This window comes from Hemicordylus capensis, chromosome 4, assembly GCF_027244095.1.
Source record: "Hemicordylus capensis ecotype Gifberg chromosome 4, rHemCap1.1.pri, whole genome shotgun sequence".
NCBI classification, from domain to species: Eukaryota; Metazoa; Chordata; class Lepidosauria; order Squamata; family Cordylidae; genus Hemicordylus; species Hemicordylus capensis.
In genome coordinates this window covers 190,981,057-190,999,127 of record NC_069660.1, presented here as the reverse complement: position 1 = coordinate 190,999,127, position 18,071 = coordinate 190,981,057, and the positions used below count along the sequence as shown (strand labels likewise).

General features: G+C 42.6%; 1 protein-coding gene across 8 annotated transcripts in view; it reads left to right on the top strand.

Moving 5' to 3' along the window:
• The window catches only part of CDH18 (cadherin 18), an 896,981-nt gene that overhangs the window by 804,511 nt on the left and 74,399 nt on the right, over positions 1-18,071 (top strand). For all 8 annotated transcript variants that reach the window (XM_053243963.1, XM_053243962.1, XM_053243957.1 and 5 more), the window contains one exon: positions 1,758-1,925. In XM_053243963.1, the coding sequence (XP_053099938.1) occupies positions 1,758-1,925 (168 nt within the window). The remainder of the gene's footprint in view (positions 1-1,757; positions 1,926-18,071) is intronic.

Here is an 18,071-nt window from a genome sequence, read left to right as displayed (position 1 = left end):
CCAGCTCAGCCAATCAGCATTCAAGGCTTTCACTGCTACAAGTGCAATACCAAATAAATTGTCTGTTTAAAACATCATCCCACCTTTCTACAATTGCTCAAGGCAATATATGATAATTATATGCACATATAACAAAACAGTACAATCTGTGCTCAACTTGAATATCCGAAATGATATTTCGGAGTCATTTATGCTAAATGTCTTTTTCTTGTTTGCAGTGTAGGTACAGTTACCTAATGGAATGTATAGGTTACAGTAACCTAATGAAGCACAACTCTGAAGATCTTTGGAAACTCTCTAATTTCTTCTTTGTATATGATAGCCAGACATTCTATGAGATAGTGAGACTTCCATCAATACTTCCTCTAACCTGTTGTCATCATTGTATATGAGCCTATTGAACTGCTTTGTAGAACTCTTATTCGGCAGAGCTGATCTCCACCTTGATCCTATGCTCAGAAGGAGGTACCAATGAGCTCAGTGGCCTTTATTTTATTTATTTGTGTTAAAAAATGTTTGTCCCCTGCTGAGTAAAGAGGTATCTATTAAAAATAGTGATTCTCTTTATTTAGAAGGAGGAGAGCAACTGACCCTATCCATCCCCAGCACAGCATCCCTCCAGTGGCTGTTGCTGGTGTCTTTGTTTCTTTTTTAGACTGTGAGTCCTTTGGGGACAGGGAGCCATTTTATTTATTTGTTTGTTTATATGTAAACCCCTTTGGGAACTTTTGTTGAAAAGCAAGTATATAAATATCCTTTGTATTCATGTATCCCATCCCTGCAGTGCAATACTGTCCGAGGCAGTTCACAGAGACAATACAATGGATAAAACAGTATAAAATTAATAAAATGCAGTTAAAAGTTAGACCCAGTTAAAACCCTATATATGGGTTAAAAACTCACCAGAAACAGAATAAAAAACCTTTAAAACTGTACTTACTTCCAGGTAAGTAATTCTGCATGAGAATTCAGTCTCAGAGAGCCAAAAAACCTAAAGCAATACTTTTATTGGTCCAGGAGTATGCAAACATTTGAGTTATTTGAAGCTCCTGTGAAGTCTGAATAATGTTACACTAAGACAATTGACTGAGTTTGCCTGATAAAAACATATGTGAACTTTAGGAGTCATTTGCATTGACGAAGTTGTTCATAATAATACAGCAACATTTTCAATGAAAAACAAAACTTTTAACAGTCCAAAAGTAAGATCTTTTTAGACCTCACACATAAGGCATGACATTACATTCATTAATAATTCAATTAAACTGCTACTTAAGCAATTATCATGTGTGATAAACCAGTATCTTTTTTGGCAGCGTATCTGGAGGTCTTTCTGCTTTGCATGCATTGGATTAATCACTTACGCTTAAGCATATTACGCTTTCTTGTAACAGAAGTGTTCTTAATTTCTACATATCCTCCAGCAAGCTGACAATCTAGCAAATGTGATCCCATTTGCCTTTGCAGAAAACAATGCAGTGGTGTTTGATATTTCTTTATAGTGTCTTGGGTGAAGCTTTTTCTTCCTGACAGACGTAGATACAGTAGAGTGAAAATCTGTTAAATATAAATCAGAATTTCAACTGAATGGTTTACTGAGGAGGTTAACTGGTTCTGCAGGATCAGGTTCTTTAGTGTCTCATTCTGTTGACAAAAGCAACTGTGGGGGGATGGGCTACCCTTTCCTTACCTTTTAAAACAGCTAAACATTATTTTTATTTTTAATTTCTTCTTTTCAATTTTCTCTAACATTACAGGTGTCATCAGGACAGCCTTGCATAACATGGACAGGGAAGCCAGAGAACATTATTCAGTTGTCATTCAAGCCAAAGACATGGCTGGACAAGTTGGAGGACTGTCGGGATCAACAACTGTAAATATAACACTCACGGATGTCAACGACAATCCACCCAGGTTCCCTCAGAGTATGTAAAGGTTTGATCTGATTTGTTTTTTCCCATCAAAATTTTTGGCTATGCTAATTAACAGTCATTTCAATTTGGAAGTAGGATAAGCTCTGAATAATCAGGGGAGACTTGGAAGTGCCATGAATAATATACACAGGGATGCCTTCTCCACCGAATAACAGACTAGGGGGCTATTCTGACGATCGGCAAAAATCGGACTAGGAGAGCCTAGCCCGATTTTTGCCAATCGTAAGAACCACCGGGCTTGGCTGCGAGCCTGGTGGTTCTTGAGCAGTTAACCTTCCCAAGTAACCTTCCCCTTAGCCCGGGTTTGTGGAGCAAGCGCTCCGCAAAATCTGGCTCTCTAATCGTGAGTATCTGTGGCGCAGCTCCGTGCCACTGCTACTCATGAGTAGACCCCTGGAGGGGAGGCGAAAAGCCACCTCTCAGCTCCGGGGGTCTCCCCAGTATGCCCTGCGCACTTGCGCAGGGTATACTGGGACTCCCCTGCTCCCGCTGGCTCCATTACAGAGCCGGCAATCATGGGGGCGGCCGATCCGGCTGCCCATGGCTCGCTCCCCACTCACTGGAAGAAACCGGGTCTCACTGATTGTGAGACCCAGTCCTAGGCTTTCAGCTTTACGTGGACCCCCAGCTTGATCGTTCATTACCTTTTTATTACAACACTATTTTCTTATTTTGCAAGTGTGCACCTGGTTACATGTAGCTAATCAAATTGTAGAAATCAGTGGGACTAGAGGCTGAACTAATTAGAGTGGATTCATGGTGTCTCATTGAAAATCTCATTTGCTATCATAGAATCCACACTCAGAAAACCTCAGAAACAACAGAAGCAAGTACCCCATGGGTTAGAAACCCATGTGGGTGGTTGGCACCCTATGTGCACTACACCACCACTTGCTCTGGGCCACCCCAGCACCCCCTAAGTGCACTTATGGGGCTGATGAAAGCTCCATTATAATTTATTATGAGGAAAAACCTTAAAGACGCAAAAACTTCAACAATTAACCAAAAATCAGCCCTCTGCTCAAATCCTTTGAAAAAATTCAGGTAGCTTCCTTGCCCCAACCCAGCACTACCACCAACCCCACCCCACTCTAGGACACCCCTTTCCCCCCGACGTGAAGCAATACACCCTTCACGGGGGAAAACTTAAAGACGCGTAAACTTCAGAAATTCACCAAAAATCAGCCCTTTGCCCAATCCCTCTGCAATTGGGGTGGTAACCTCCACCCATTAGGTACTACCACCCCACCCCACTATTTTGCCCCTGGCACCCGAAATTCGAGCAGACGTCACATCCAACCTTTTTGAATTGAAGTCAATGGGATGCAAAAAGGCGGGAAATTCAAATAGACGTCATAGCTCAAAACGGAGGGGGGGAAAGAAGGCAAAAAAATGGAGGTCCGAATCACCCGAATTTTCGGGCCCGAAATTTGGGTGATTCGGCTCGTGGCCGAAATTTCTTGGATCTTTTTGTGGGTGATTCGGTTCGGCCCCAGATCACCCGAAATTCGCTGTTTCGGGCACAGATCGTTCTGTGCCCAAAACATTTTGCACATCCCTACTTAAAACCTACCTATTTGGCCTGGCCTTCCAGGGTTTTAAATGATTAACTGTTTTAAATCGTTTTAAATTGTTGCCCTGATTTTCAGGGCTTTTAGCTGTTTTATTGGTTTTCTTATGTTTTAATAGTTTGATTTTAATTGTTAATTTGTTTTAATTGTTTTTTATCATGCTGTGAACCGCCCTGACCTGTATTGGAAGGGCAGTATATAAATCTAATACATAAATAATAAACAGTGTTTCTAGCAACTTTACACTCACTAGTCCCTGGAAACTTTGTCATTTGCTTCAAATACCTGAAGCCAATGTTACCCTTAAAGCAACAGTTCCCACTGCCAAAAACAATTGGCTAGCAGTTGAAGAAGCAGTAGCAAAGTGCTAACCTTGGCATTTGAGGGCACATTAGCATAATTGCTGGGATCTGTCCCTGGGATTTCAGGAGGACTTATCAGAATATACCATGGGTCTAAAGTTAATCTTGTAGCTACCCACCTGTGATTGGTTATTTTCAGACTTGCACCAAGGCCTAGCGTGCCATTGTGGGATGATGACTGTTGGTTTGTAGACTGAGGACTATTGCTGTTATTGGAAATCAAGAAAATGACCTGGCATTTACCAACAGTGTGTGCTCCCCTTTAGCTATGATGGGTAAGAGCACCAAGTGGAGAAGCAGGCTGAATGACAACATGGGGCTTGGGTAAACTGATGGAAGCAGGGCAGGGCAAGGAGATGATTTGTCCTAGCTTTTCCAAGCATGGAGATATCAGAAAGACATAAATGGCAACTTCTAGGACTGGATAGCATTAATGTATGTATGTTGATGCCTCAATCATGTAGAAAGTTCTGTCCTTACTTGGACATTGTTATTTATCTATTTTAGGCATTTGTATCCTAGCTTAACTACTTAGTATCAAGGCAGCTAACCAAATAGTATTTGTAATCTCTATCTATCTATCTATCTATCTATCTATCTATCTATCTATCTATCTATCACACTTCTATACCGTCCCAAACTCTCGTCTCTGGGCAGTAATAGTAGTGGTAGTAGCAGTAGTATTTATTTCTGCTTCAAATACTAACAGTATTTCCTTATGAAGTTTTTTGGGCATAAGTATACACAGGTATAGGTAGTGTATAAAGTTTTTGTTCCGGCCACCTTAGAGAATGGCAAATGATTGACAAGACTTCATTTAAATGTTTAGCGTAGCTTACATAGATTTTCCATGCTTATATTAACAAATGAATACCTCATGTGGCAGCTCTTCAATGTGGTTGACTCTAATTGTTCTTTATTTAAAAATAGCAAATGTTGTGCACCTTTTATTAAGAGGAAACTGAGATGGAGTGGTAAGGTTGCAAGCTTTTTGAGCATGCAGAGCCTGACCAATTTTCTCAGCTGGAACCTAGATTGGGAGAAGGAAAGAATAAAACCCCAAATATATTTGCATTTGATGCTTTTGCCAGCTGGTGTAACTGGATTCAGGGGAACGGTAATCAAATCTGTCAGGATACCTGCCTCGCTCATGATGATAGCTATTTAGAGTATCCTGCCTAGCATGTGTGCTTGAGGCAAAGATCCTGAGCCATTTAGGAATAAAACAATATCTTTGTGGAGAAACAAAGTATTAAAAGATACAAGCATCAGAGGACTGGATGGTATTTTACAATGTCCACTCTATATGTGTTCAAACCAACGTTGAATATTATATACTGGGGTCTGAAGGAAGAGGCTTTGAGAAAGGTGTTCTTGTCTCATTTGTCTGATCATGTCGACTGTGTTTGTGTTCTGCCCAAATAAAGTCTTTGAATGGATTTACTTACTTGTATCCAATCCATTACTGGAGAGCTGGTTGCAAAATCTGTTGCAAGCATAGCTCCTTGCCATTTATGATCCCAAGCTAGATATAGAGATAAAGGACAACCATCCATAGAGTATGTCACAGCTATGACATATGACATGAAGTACTATTCACAGCTATGCAAGTCCACCTTCCTCATGAAGATGGGATTGCATAGCTGTGATAATTAAGTATTTGTTCAAATGGAGCAAAGTGTGAAGGGGATTCTTAGGACAATTTTAAAAGATTGCTTAGTTTACAGACAGTTTTAAGGAACTGTAGCATACTTTATAAAATACTTTATGAAGGATGTTCAGTTAACATTGTCAGTATACCATTAATGTGCCTTATACCTGCCAGACTCTGTTACATGCTCCCCATTTTGGTGAGAAGTTTCTTGGGTGGCACTACCTGGGTTTGTCTTGGTTTGGAGTAGAGATCACTGGAGACTTATGGTGTTTCTGTTATGTTTGGTAATAAATGTTGGAGCTAGGACCCTGGCAGCATCATGTCTCAGCTGCAATGTTTCATAGTGACCACTGGGGGAGATTTAAGGTCATGGATAAAAGTGCTGGACTCCTCCCCTCTTTGTTCTTCCACTGTTAGTCTCCATTTTGTCTCTCCAGAGATGGCTGTCTGTTTTGGTCTCTCTCTCTTCAGCCATGGGCTACAGCTGAAATTAAGCTGCAGGCTTATTCACATTTGTTTGTAACCTTTTCATTAAATAAATCCTTGTAGTTCTTCAATCCTAAAGAACTGTCCCAAGGATTCTTGCTTTGCTGCTTTCTCACCAAACTGGTTTTTCTCTGCTATTTTGAAACTGATGTGACATGATGTGTCTACACCTACAAAGATTATAATCGTTCGGACAATGGTTTTCCCTGTGACACTCTATGGGTGCAAAAGCTGGACTTTGAAGCAAGATGGAAAAAGAATTGACTATTTTGAACTTGGATGCTGGAGAAGACCTTTGAGGATACCATGGACAGCCAGGAAAACAAACAAATGGATCATAGAACAAATCAATCCAGAATTTTCACTTGAGGCTCAAACTATCATACTTTTAGAAACATTATGCGAAAACCCAGCTCCCTTGAGAAATTGGAAAAGTTGAAGGAAAGAGAAGAAGTGGATGACCAGCAGCAAGTTGGATGGACTCGATTACGACAGCAATGAATGCACCACTTTGAGACCTTAAAGGCCAAGTTGAAGACAGATCATCCTGGAGAGAATCTATGTGGTTGCTAAGAGTTGACACTGACTTGACGACAATCAATCAATCAATTTGGGGACTGAAATGCCGTTCTTCCCCTACAATAAATCCATGTCAGACATCAGATTGAGCCAAACAGCATGAGGGCCCACTCCCTCAAATCAGATTCCCAGAGAGAGGCCCTATACCCCAAGGTGCTTCAGCTTTTGGCTTTCTCTCTCTGACTCCCTCAGTCTCCGTCAATCCATTACACTCACAAATCACACCAGATCCTTCTCTCTACTGGGGCCCTTTCTTCCAGCTCTGGTGGCTTCTTCATATTCCAGACATTCCTGAGCCATCTATGTCTGTCTCCCAACCTCTAGCTCCTATTTCAGAGAAGTCCACTGACCATTATGGAACATTAACACTGGCATCCTGGACCATTGACAGTAATCTCCCTAACAAAGGAACAAATGACCAGCATCCTGGATCTGGCTATGAATAAATTATTTAAAACTTGAGTCACCAAGGGATGATGTGACATCTTATTGATACCATTGCTTATGGGAAGCACACCTCTGTGCCTTTCACCCATACCTGTCAACTCCCCTTCTTCCCCAATGGCTGAACACTCAAACCTCATTTATCTACCCCACCCAATACAGCCCACTAACAATGGCACAGATAAGATCTATACCATCTGCCCATCCCACATGATACCATCTTCAAATGATAGCAAAGTAGTATGAGATCAACCCATGAGAAAGTAGTAACTGCATTACTCTAGTAATTTTATTTATTTATTTAAAATATGGATGCCCCACCATTCTTCACATGTGAATTCCAGTCAGTTTACAACTGAGAGTGTGGTCCGTGCTCTCAGCAACATTTCTGTGATTGTCTGGAGGGAAGGTTAGTTGGAGCAGCCTGCTCCCCCACACCCGCCTGGTCATGTGAATGGCCCCAATATAGCACGATAAAACACAAAAGCAGCAGCATATAAATGTATGTGGACAGGGCCACAGTCCAAAATGATTCAGACAGTCATTGCTCACTTAATTAGTTTTGTAGTGTAATAATTTATTTACAGCATTGTTGGAATGTAGACCATTTGTCTTGATTATTTTCAGGGAAGATGCAGGGGTACCATTTAGAGAGGCAGTTGTCTCACGATGTTTCAGATCCCATATATTTATTCAACAAGGGCACTTATATTTCTGGCAGGCTCACTAGTGTTCATTGCCTGTTGCTAATAGCAAATGCAGTAATATTAGTTTTAGCTTATATACTAAGGAGCCGATCTAGTGAGTCCCTTATGTGCTGCTAGGGTCATGCAGTTCTCTGTCCAAAAAAAGATTGCTGATAGAGAAGATGTATGGTAGGGTTAGCAAGAAATGCTTGGAGTGATGGGATTGGTCCCTATTTATGCACATTTAATATACAACATCCTTTGTTCCAAAGGATGGTGCAATGTCTATGACTATTCTACATGGATTATCTTGCTATTGGTGTTATGAAGTATGTATGTTAAAAAGAGGTATAAAAGTAACCCCAAAAAATGCCATTGAAATACAATGATTTTTTGAAATTTAGTCTTGAATATGAGTGGGCATTAGAACTCATTTTGACTCTTCCTCCTATCTTCAATGAAATATATTCTCTACCCCCACCACAATCTCAAATAGAACTCCTTAGTGCTATTTTAGATGCATAGTTCTGCTAAAACATACAGTATATTATTACTAAGTCCAAAATGTGGTAAATATATGAACAAAGAATATCTAAATGTGGGAGTAAATAGCCTTACTATTCCTCTCTCTTCTTATTGTATCATTGTATAAATGGCATACTCAGGGGTCGAGTGTCTATGTCTGTACGCAAAGTGGAGCCAACCCCAAATAAGTTAGTGGTTTCAACATATTCGGGGGATTCCCCAGTTGTGCTGAAGTAGATTTGTTTGTAAACTGAAAGGAAAATGAAAAGAATTAACTGGACTATGATTTTCCAGGGCTTTACACTACCAGAAGCTTTTTCAGATGGCGACTTTACCACAACTTTACTTTGGGAGGGTGGGTATACGTTCACATATCAGCTAGATTTACCCCCAAGTACATGCAGTATTTCAAAGAGCACTTTTCACATACTTTGGATTTTTCCCTACATATTGGAACCTAGCCCGATTTATGTCAGGAGTAAAAAAAATAAAATCTTCTTTTTTCGTCAGAATATCCGTTATGCCTCGTACTTGTAGTAAACCCTCACGGTAAACCTGCAGTAAGAGGCCTGAGAGGCCGTGAAGCAGAGCAAAATGGAGGGCAGAGGAAGACAAGGAATTGGCTTGCTTAAGCTTATACTAAGTGTCCTCAGGAATTTGTGTTGCGGGGTTGCAAAAGATGGTTAAACTCCTTTTTGTGCACTGTACAAGAATGTTTCAAGAGGAACAAAAGGGGGAACAGATTTCCCCTTTCCCATTCTCCAGAATCACTCCCTGCTGGTGCCAAAACCCATAACGGGAAGAAGGCCTCAGGGGAATAGGAGAGAAAGAATTGTCCATTTCATCTTCGCCCTTTTTGAAATTTCCCTCCCTCTGCAAGGCCAGAACTTCACTGCAAGGTGCCTCCTGTTCCAGGCAAGTTGGAGCTCTGAACACTAACCTTTTAATACACTGCAACGTTTTTCATCAGGACCCACTTTATTTTATCCCCAAATAACATTTAATAAATGTCAAATGTATCATAAATTAATCAAAACTGTTAGGTGTGTGTATGTGGCAGGCGGTGTAGATAGATAGATATTCTGGTATAAATTCATGAATGCTGTTTCTTGTAAATTCTAAGAAAATGCAGCCTATATTCAGAAGCATGCTTTACTGGTTTTCTTCAAGGAACTGTAATTCTCAAGCATGTGCCTTCTTTTAATAAGCACAGTCTTAAGTGATAGCCATTCGGTTAAATGCTTTGCTGAATTGAAGCTTGAAAGAATAAGTGGAGTAGTTTTTATGAAGATCGGCTGTATCTTTTATGCATGGCAATGAAGTCTATTTCCTACTTTAAGTGCACTGCTAACCACAAACTTAACTGTGAAGTCGTAACTGAAGCCTCCGTAATTATTATTTTTTATGTGAGCAATTGCTGAATGGATGTTATGTGATCGCAAATAGGAAGGAAGGCGGTCTTTGAAACTGAGAAGGGGAGGAACACTGTTGAGGAAACAAATTGTCTTCAGATATAGTCTATACTATGGAAATTCAGAGCTGCTTATAGCATCTACCATGCCTTACATTAGCCCTAAGGTGTTTTTGTGTGGACACACTGAAAGAGGAGGACATGGTTAGATAGGTTGTCTACCTTTGATCTACTTCCACCTTTGTTGAAAAATATACAAAGAATGACCGTCTGCCTTTTTCCAACCCCTCAAAACAATCCAGGCTGAAAGCTATGAATTTCCACAGATCTCAGTTCTCCGGAGAATGTTTGTAGCAGAGCGCAACATTCCGGCATAAGCCTGAAGCTTTTGAGTTAGTCCAAGGGGAGTGATGTCTATTGGAGCCTTGGGCCAAGATAGGGCGTTAGGTTCAGAAGGCATGCACCCTCACATGCATACTCTCTAATCGCATCCCCTCCTCAGCCTAACCTTTGCATCTTAAATTATAGACTTCCTTGCCCAGGAAGAGTTGTCTGGCCACCTACATTGGGGCTGTTCACACAGCTGTGTGCACACAGTTGGGTGTGGCGGGGGAGACAAGGTTCAACCTACCTTCCCCCAGAGGACCTTTTGCAGCCCACATGACCAGAGCTGCCAGGAACAGTGCAAATGGCTCTGTGCTGCTCCCAGCTGCACTGGTTAACAGAGGCCAAGACTCATTGCAAGTGGCTCGTGCACACACATGATCCCAGAGCCAGGGTTAAGGGTGCATTTGCCCTTAACCCCAGCTAAGCTTCAGGCTGCAGTGCTGGGTTTGGCGCTGCAGCACCACCAGTATCTGCGCAAATCTTGCTGGTTCTCACAGGCAAGCCCAGGCTTGGATGCTTAAACCTGGGTGTGGCTGCTTGTGAGAACAGCTTCATTGTTTTCTTTCAGGTACTAGGCAAAACCTTTTATACTGCCCATCCTTTTAATTATTTATACCACTCAGTTGCTAGGTTTATCACTGTTTTAATTCTTATAATGGTAATTTATCTTGGGTTTTTATTATTGTGTGTTTTTATAATCTCTTTGCAAACCACCCTGATAGTTGAAGGTAGTTGAAGGTAGAAGGTAGGAGAGGAGAGCTGATCTTGGAGAGGAGAGCTGGTCTTGTGGAAGCAAGCATGACCTGTCCCCATAGCTAAGCAGGGTCTGCCCTGGTTGCATCTGAATGGGAGACTTGATGTGTGAGCACTGCAAGATATTCCCCTCAGGGGAAGGAGCCACTCTGGGAAGAGCAGACGGTTTCAAGTTCCCTCCCTGGCTTCTCCAAGATAGGGCTGAGAGAGATTCCTGCCTGCAACCTTGGAGAAGCCGCTGCCAGTCTGTGAAGACAATCCTGAGCTAGATAGACCAATGGTCTGACTCAGTATATGGCAGTTTCCTATGTTTCCTATGTAGAATATACAAATGTACTTTAAAGGATTCTGTTGAAAGCTCATTGACCTCATGGTTTGTACACTCCCTGCAGCCATTTCTTCTCCTTAATCTGTTACTCCACATGTCCCCACTTGTTACTTTTCATTTTCCATTCTTATTTGGCTTGATTCAATGATTTTTTAAAAATACTACAGCCCTGCTCCTGCTCCAGGCAGGCCATGTAAAACTGATGGCCCTGTTTCCCGGTTACATCTAGCCAATTCAGTGGGAACAGGATAATCCTCACAAGGCAGATGAGTATATACATCCACACTGCATCTGCATTGCGTAACCATGTAGAAGTCTGTTCCTTTGCTTGGAGCATGGAGTACAACCCTGTCAGGGTAAGTTATGCTGAGAGATAGGCCAGTTTCACACGTAACATGGCACATTGGGAGCACTCACTGAGGCTGTTCTCACGACCAGAGAAACCAGGCTAAGCGAGCCTGGTTTCTCCTGGTCATGTGCTGCAATGAGAGCCACTTAACTCCTAGCGGCAGACCTCCATAAATGTCCCCCCTTAAATGAGGTTAGCGGAGCATGTGCTCTGCTAACCCTTTTCATCTGATTGTGACACAGCTATGCACCATGGCAACTCACAAGGAGACCCTTGGCAAGAGGCTAAAACAACCATTCCAGCATCAGGGGTCTCCCAGTAATGTCCCACACATCTGCACGGGGCATTCTGGGACTTCTGGGGGCTGGGTGGCCCCCAATCCCATGACAAAGCCAGCAATGGTGTTTTGGCAATTGTGAGTCGCCGCAGCACAGCTCTGCACCACAGCAACTCGTGAGTAGACCCCCCCCAACCGAGAGGCTACAGCAAGCCTCACAGCCTCAGGGGTGTCTCCAGAGTGCCCCGTGCACTCACATGGGGCATCCTGGGACTTCCGGGGGCCAGGCAGTCCACAATCCCCGCCACCCCTACTGGCTCCATGATTGAGCCCATAGTCATGTGGGCAGCTGATCCGGCTGCCCAGGGATGGCTCCCTGTTCATCTGCAGGCAGAGCAGGCTAAGCCCACTCTACCCGCAAATCACCTCGAGGCACTTCACTATGTTCTTGTGAAGCTCCTCAATCACTTCTACCCAGGTTTTCCTCCTACTTTGCTTCCACACAATCACTTCTACCCAGGTTTTCTTCCTATCTTGCTTCCACACAACCAAAAATTGAGAGAACACACAGCTCCTAAATGTCAAATGTATCATAAATTGATCATAATTGTTAGGTGTGTGTATGTGGCAGGGGGTTAAATCATAACCTGTCCAAGTTTTCTTGACATAGTTCAGTAGATGACTAGATGAATGTAGGCACTTTTTGCTGACTGTGTTCTTCAGGAAATATGTTTGGGGAAGGATGGGTAATGAATCAGGAAACCTGGAGTGTTTCTCTTCCTTTTTATCCAGTGGTTATTATGCATGAAATAATTTGAGGAACCTGTAAGCTCAAATATTTATTTCATTTCATTTCATTTCATTTATAAACCACCCCATCCAAAGGCTCTGGGGGTGTACAACACATTTAAAACACACACCATTTAAGACACAGTACTAAAACAATATAAAAACAATTAAAAACCATTTAAAACTAATTAAAATACTTTAAAAACAATTTTAAAACCTTGGAAGGCCAGGTCTTGGAAAGCCAAACAAGTATGTTTTTAGGGCTCTCTTAAAGGCTGACGGTGAGCCTAAACTGCAGATATCTGCTGGGAGTGCATTCCATCGGCCAGGAGCAACTACAGAAAATGCCCAAGTTGCCACCAGACGTACTGGTGGTAACGAGATGGACCTCTCCAGATGACCTTAACTTGCTGTGGGGATCACGCAGAAGAAGGCGTGCTCTGAGTTAACCTGGACCCAAGCCGTTCAGAGTTTTAAATACCAGCACTTCATATTTTGCCCAGAAACATATCAGCAGCCAGTGCAACTATTTTAAAATATACGTAATATGGTCTCTCCAGGTTACCCCAGAGACTAGTCTTGCTGCCATATTTTGAACTAACGGAAGTTTCCGAACTACCTACAAAGGCACCCCATGTAGAGTGCATTGCAATATTCGAGCCTGGAGGTTACCAACTGATGCACCACTGTTTTGAGATCGTTCTGTTCAAGGAATGGACACAGCTGTCAAATCAGCCAAAGTTGATGGAAAGCGCTCTTGGCCATAGCCTTCACCTGAGGGTAAGGATGAGGCCTGGATCCAAGAGCACTCCCAAGCTGCATACTTGTTCCTTTTGGAGGAGTGTAACCCCATCCAGCATAGGAAGATTTAACTCATCCCTCAAAATTCCAATCCCCACAATGAGCACCTCCGTCATGCTTGGATTCAGCTTCAATTTTTTCTCTTTCATCCAGCCCATTACTGCTCGTAGGCAGGCATTTAGGGAGTGAATGCCATTTCATGATGGTGGTGGTGGTAAGGAGAAATAGATTAGAGTGTCATCAGCATACTGATAACAACCTGCACCAAATCTCCTGATGACCTCACCCAGCGGTTTCATGTAAATGTTAAAAAGCATTGGTGACAGAATGGAGCCTTGAGGTACTCCATATAATAGCTCCCGTTTTAAAGAGGAACCGTCACCAAGCTCCACCATCTGGATTCTGCCTGAGAGATAGGAGCAGAACCACTGCAAAGCAGTGCCTCCTATCCCCGGTTCCCCCAGGTGATCCAATAGGATACCATGATCGATGGTATCAAACACCACTGAGAGATCCAAAAGAACCAACAGAGTCACACTCCCTCTGTCGATTCCCTGGTAAAAATCATTCATCAGGCCTACCAAGGCAGACGCAACCCCATAGCTTGCTCTAAAACCAGTTTGAAATGGGTCTAGATCATCGGTTTCCTCCAAAACTGCCAGGAGCTGGTTAGCCACCACTCTCTCAATCACCTTGCCCAACGATGGGAAATTGGAGACCAGCCTATAACTGTCTATCACTGAGGGATCTAGGGAAGGCTTCTTAAGAAGTTGTCTAATCATTGCCTCCTTCAAACAACGAGGCATCCTACCCTCCCTCAGCAATGAGTTAATGATATTAACATTTAACAATATAAATCTTAAAGGTCTGTATCTTTAGAAGCAAAAAGTCTTCATCGCTCTGGCAAAAGAAAATGTTACCACCAATTGTAATTAGTTATGATTAATGAAAATCTGGAAAATATAGAGGCCGGGGTGGGGGGATTAAATGACTTATCAAATGAGACTATCAGATGAGACCTGATGCTATGCATCTATGCTTTGCAAGTAAATTGCACTGTATTTAATGAGGCTTACTCTCAAGGACATCTGCATAAGATTGCAGTCTTAAGAAAAGGGAACAGTTAGACCTATGTCATGACCAGAAGTAATGTGGTTGTTTTCTTGCAAAAGGAGCTACAGATTTTTATGACAGATGTATTGTATAGTCCTACAACAAATACACAACAAAGGAACATAAGAAGCTGCCTTATACGGAGTCAGACTCTTGGTCCATCTAGCTCAGTAGTGTCTACACTGACTGGCAGTGGCTCTCCAAGGTTTCAAGCAGGAGCCTCTCCCAGCCCTACCTGCAGATGCCAGGGATTGAACCTTTCTGCATGCAAAGCAGATGCTCCACTACTGAGCTATAGCCCCATCTCAAACTTTGGATTTTTAAATTTTAATGTGTGGTTAAAGTGTTTTTATCTATGATTTTTATGAGTTTTAAATGTGTTATATTTTATATTTTAATTCTGTATACCACCTAGAGATTTTTATACTAGGTGGTGTATAAATTCAGTCAATCAATCAATCAAACTGAATGCAGCTCAGCAGCCATAGATGGTGTCTGATAAACCTTCTGATTTTGTTGCCACCTTGGGGCTGGAAAATCAGGGAAATTGTCAAGCCTGTGGCAGGCTACGATGCATGGCTGGTGGGCTTAGTTTGAAAGCTTGATGGGTTGCAAGTTGTGTAGGATTGTATGTAATTATTAATACCTATTTGATAAGGGTTTATTGCTATGGACTGCTTGCTGTTTGTGATATAGTGCAGGGATAAGGCAACCCTGGCTCTTCAGCTGTTGTTGAACTACAACTCCCATCATCCCCAACTACAATAAATTATGGCTGGGGATAATGGGAGCTGTAGTTCAACAACTGCTTGAGAGTCAAGGTTGCCTACCCCTGATACTGTATATAAGGTATGTTAAGGTCCAGTCCTTTCATATGGGTTGTTTGTCTTTCTGTTTGCAATATTTCCCTTGGAAAATAATGTTTAAATAACTACATAATTCCCCCCCCCTCCTAATTTCTCAAGGCAGACTAAGTGAACTGAGGAGTATTCTCAGCTGCATCACAACTGCCACTGTAGCCATCAATGCAGCTTTCTCAGCCCCATTGCTGTGTGGATGAGCTTTTATTTTGTTTTACATTAAGAGCAGTCAGTGGGGTGCACACATGTTCACTGAAGATATAATCTGATTTGACGGAGTGTTATAAAGTTTTGAGTAGTAAAGTTTCTCACAATTGCAAGACAGATAAATGTAGAGAGAACTCACTCTAGGCTTTTAAAATTGCTTAGCTTTTAACTGTGGGTAATTTACAGTCCTTGTTTCCCTGGCCATTTGGGAGCAGGGAATGAAAAGAGCACAAAAGTGTTATATTTTCTCCTGTCACATGTAAATTCTGTTATAGCACTGTATGTCAGCCAATCCAGTGAGACAAAAGGGAAGATCTTAGATGCTTTATGTTGATTCAGAATGTTGCTTGCTGTGTTTTAAACTGCTCAGGCCAATGACACAGTCTCTAATAACAACTGAATTGGGGGGATTAACTTTATTGTAGCTCTACAATACTTAGCACCTGTGCTGTGAATTATTGAAAGCAATCCACACATATTCTCTCTGTAAGGCTGAAATGTAAGCCATTTTCATTATTACCCCCATATTAGCCCAGGAGTTCAAATACTGTTCTAGTCATATAATGTAGTTGATTCTTGTTTAGATCTGGGGAATGGGAACAGGCAACTAAGCCAGAATGTTTTGTAGCAGCTCTTAACAGCCTGTAAAAAAAAACGGCATGTGCAGACAAATGCCTCACACACCACACACAAATGTGTATGGCAGAAAATAAAAATGCATGGCAGCATGTTGCACACAAGCAGGCATCACTGTATGCCACAACACACCACATGCAGACGAACACTGCACCACACACAAACAGCTGCCCCTGCATGCTGCACCACAGACACTCCTGCATGCCACACATAAGTGGGTACGGCCACACAGTGGCACACACCTCAGTATGCCAGATGTCTCTAGATGTACACCATCACACACTCACTGGAACTATCACCAGAAAAGTGCTGCAACATGCCACATGGCTCCACACATTGCAACATCACATGAAGATGGGCACTGCAACACACTATGTATTTGCTGCAGCACACTACATGACACCACCTACAGATAGATGCCACAGCACACAAACAGGTGCAACAACATGCTGATGCCGATTGCAGCATACCACATGCAGTTGTGGATCACCATATGCTAAGACATGCCACAACATGCCACACATATAACCACTCCTCACATGCAAATGTGCCACACATGCAGCAGCATGTCACACACAAGCCCAGCAGCACGCCACACACAAACAGTGCAGCAGCACGTGTCAGGTGCATGTCACGCCCAAACTAATGTCTCACACACAACCACACAACATATGCATTGTGTGAAAACAGAAAAAGGTCATTCACACAACCAGCCCTATGGGGGTAGGACAGGGCTACCCCAGGTAGGACTGGTTGGGTAAAACACTAGGATTGCTCCTGATCCCGCTGCTCCACCCCTGGTTTGGAACCCAGGCTTAAAGTAAGGTAGGAGGAAAAGCATGCACCTCTTACTTCACTCCACTCCTGGGCTGCTGGCAGCCATCTTGAACATAGAAGTGGGCAGAAGGAGCAGCCAGGCAGTATGGAATACAAATACAAATACGGCAAGTATTTATATACCACTTTTCAACCAAAGTAGCCAAAGCGCTTTACATGCAGAAATTAATTAATTAATCAAATGGCTGCCTGTCCCCAAAGGGCTTGCAATTTTTAAAAGATGCATAAGTAATAGGGGTGTGCAATTCGGGTTTTCAGGTGATTCGGTTCGGACCCGAACCGAATCACCCCTGTTCTGTTTTGTGCCCGAATCTGGGTCACCCGAATCACCCTTGATTCGGTTTGGATTCGGATTTAATCCGAATCTGAATCCAAATCAATTCGGGGGGTAAAAAGGGGCCCAGGGGCAAAATTTTGGGGTGGGGTGGTAGTGCCCAATGGGTAGAGTCTACCACCCCAATTTCAGGGGGATTGGGAAAAGTCCTGATTTTTGGTGAATTTTTGAAGTTTTAGTGACTTTGGGGCAGTTCGGGGGCATAGCATGGCATCTGGGCAAAAGGAGTGGGGTGGGGTGGTAGTGCCTAATGGGTGCAGGCTACCACCCCAATTTCAGGGGGTTTGGACAAAGGGGTGATTTTTTGAGAATTTTTGAAGTTTTAGTGACTTTGGGGCAGTTTGGGGGCAGAAAGTGGATCTGCCCCAAAAGAGTGGGGTGGGGTGGTAATGCCTAATGGGTGGAGGCTACCACACCAATTTCAGGGGGATTGGGCAGAGGGCTGATTTTTTGGGAATATTTGAAGTTTGGGTGTCTTTGGGGCAGATTGGGGGCAGAAAGTGGATCTGCCCCAAAGGAGTGGGGTGGGCTGGTAGATAGTGCCTGATGGCTGGAGGCTACCACCCATCCCCAATTTAAGAGTGATTGGGCAGCGGGGTGAATTTTGGTGAATTTATTTTTATGAGGTTTGTCTTCATAAGGTGAAGTGTGCTAAATTGATTACTTCCTCATATTATTCATAGTAATTGAGGTGTGAAAAAGTGAAAGTGGGGTCATGAGAGTTGTTTAATTGAAAAAAACTTCTGAG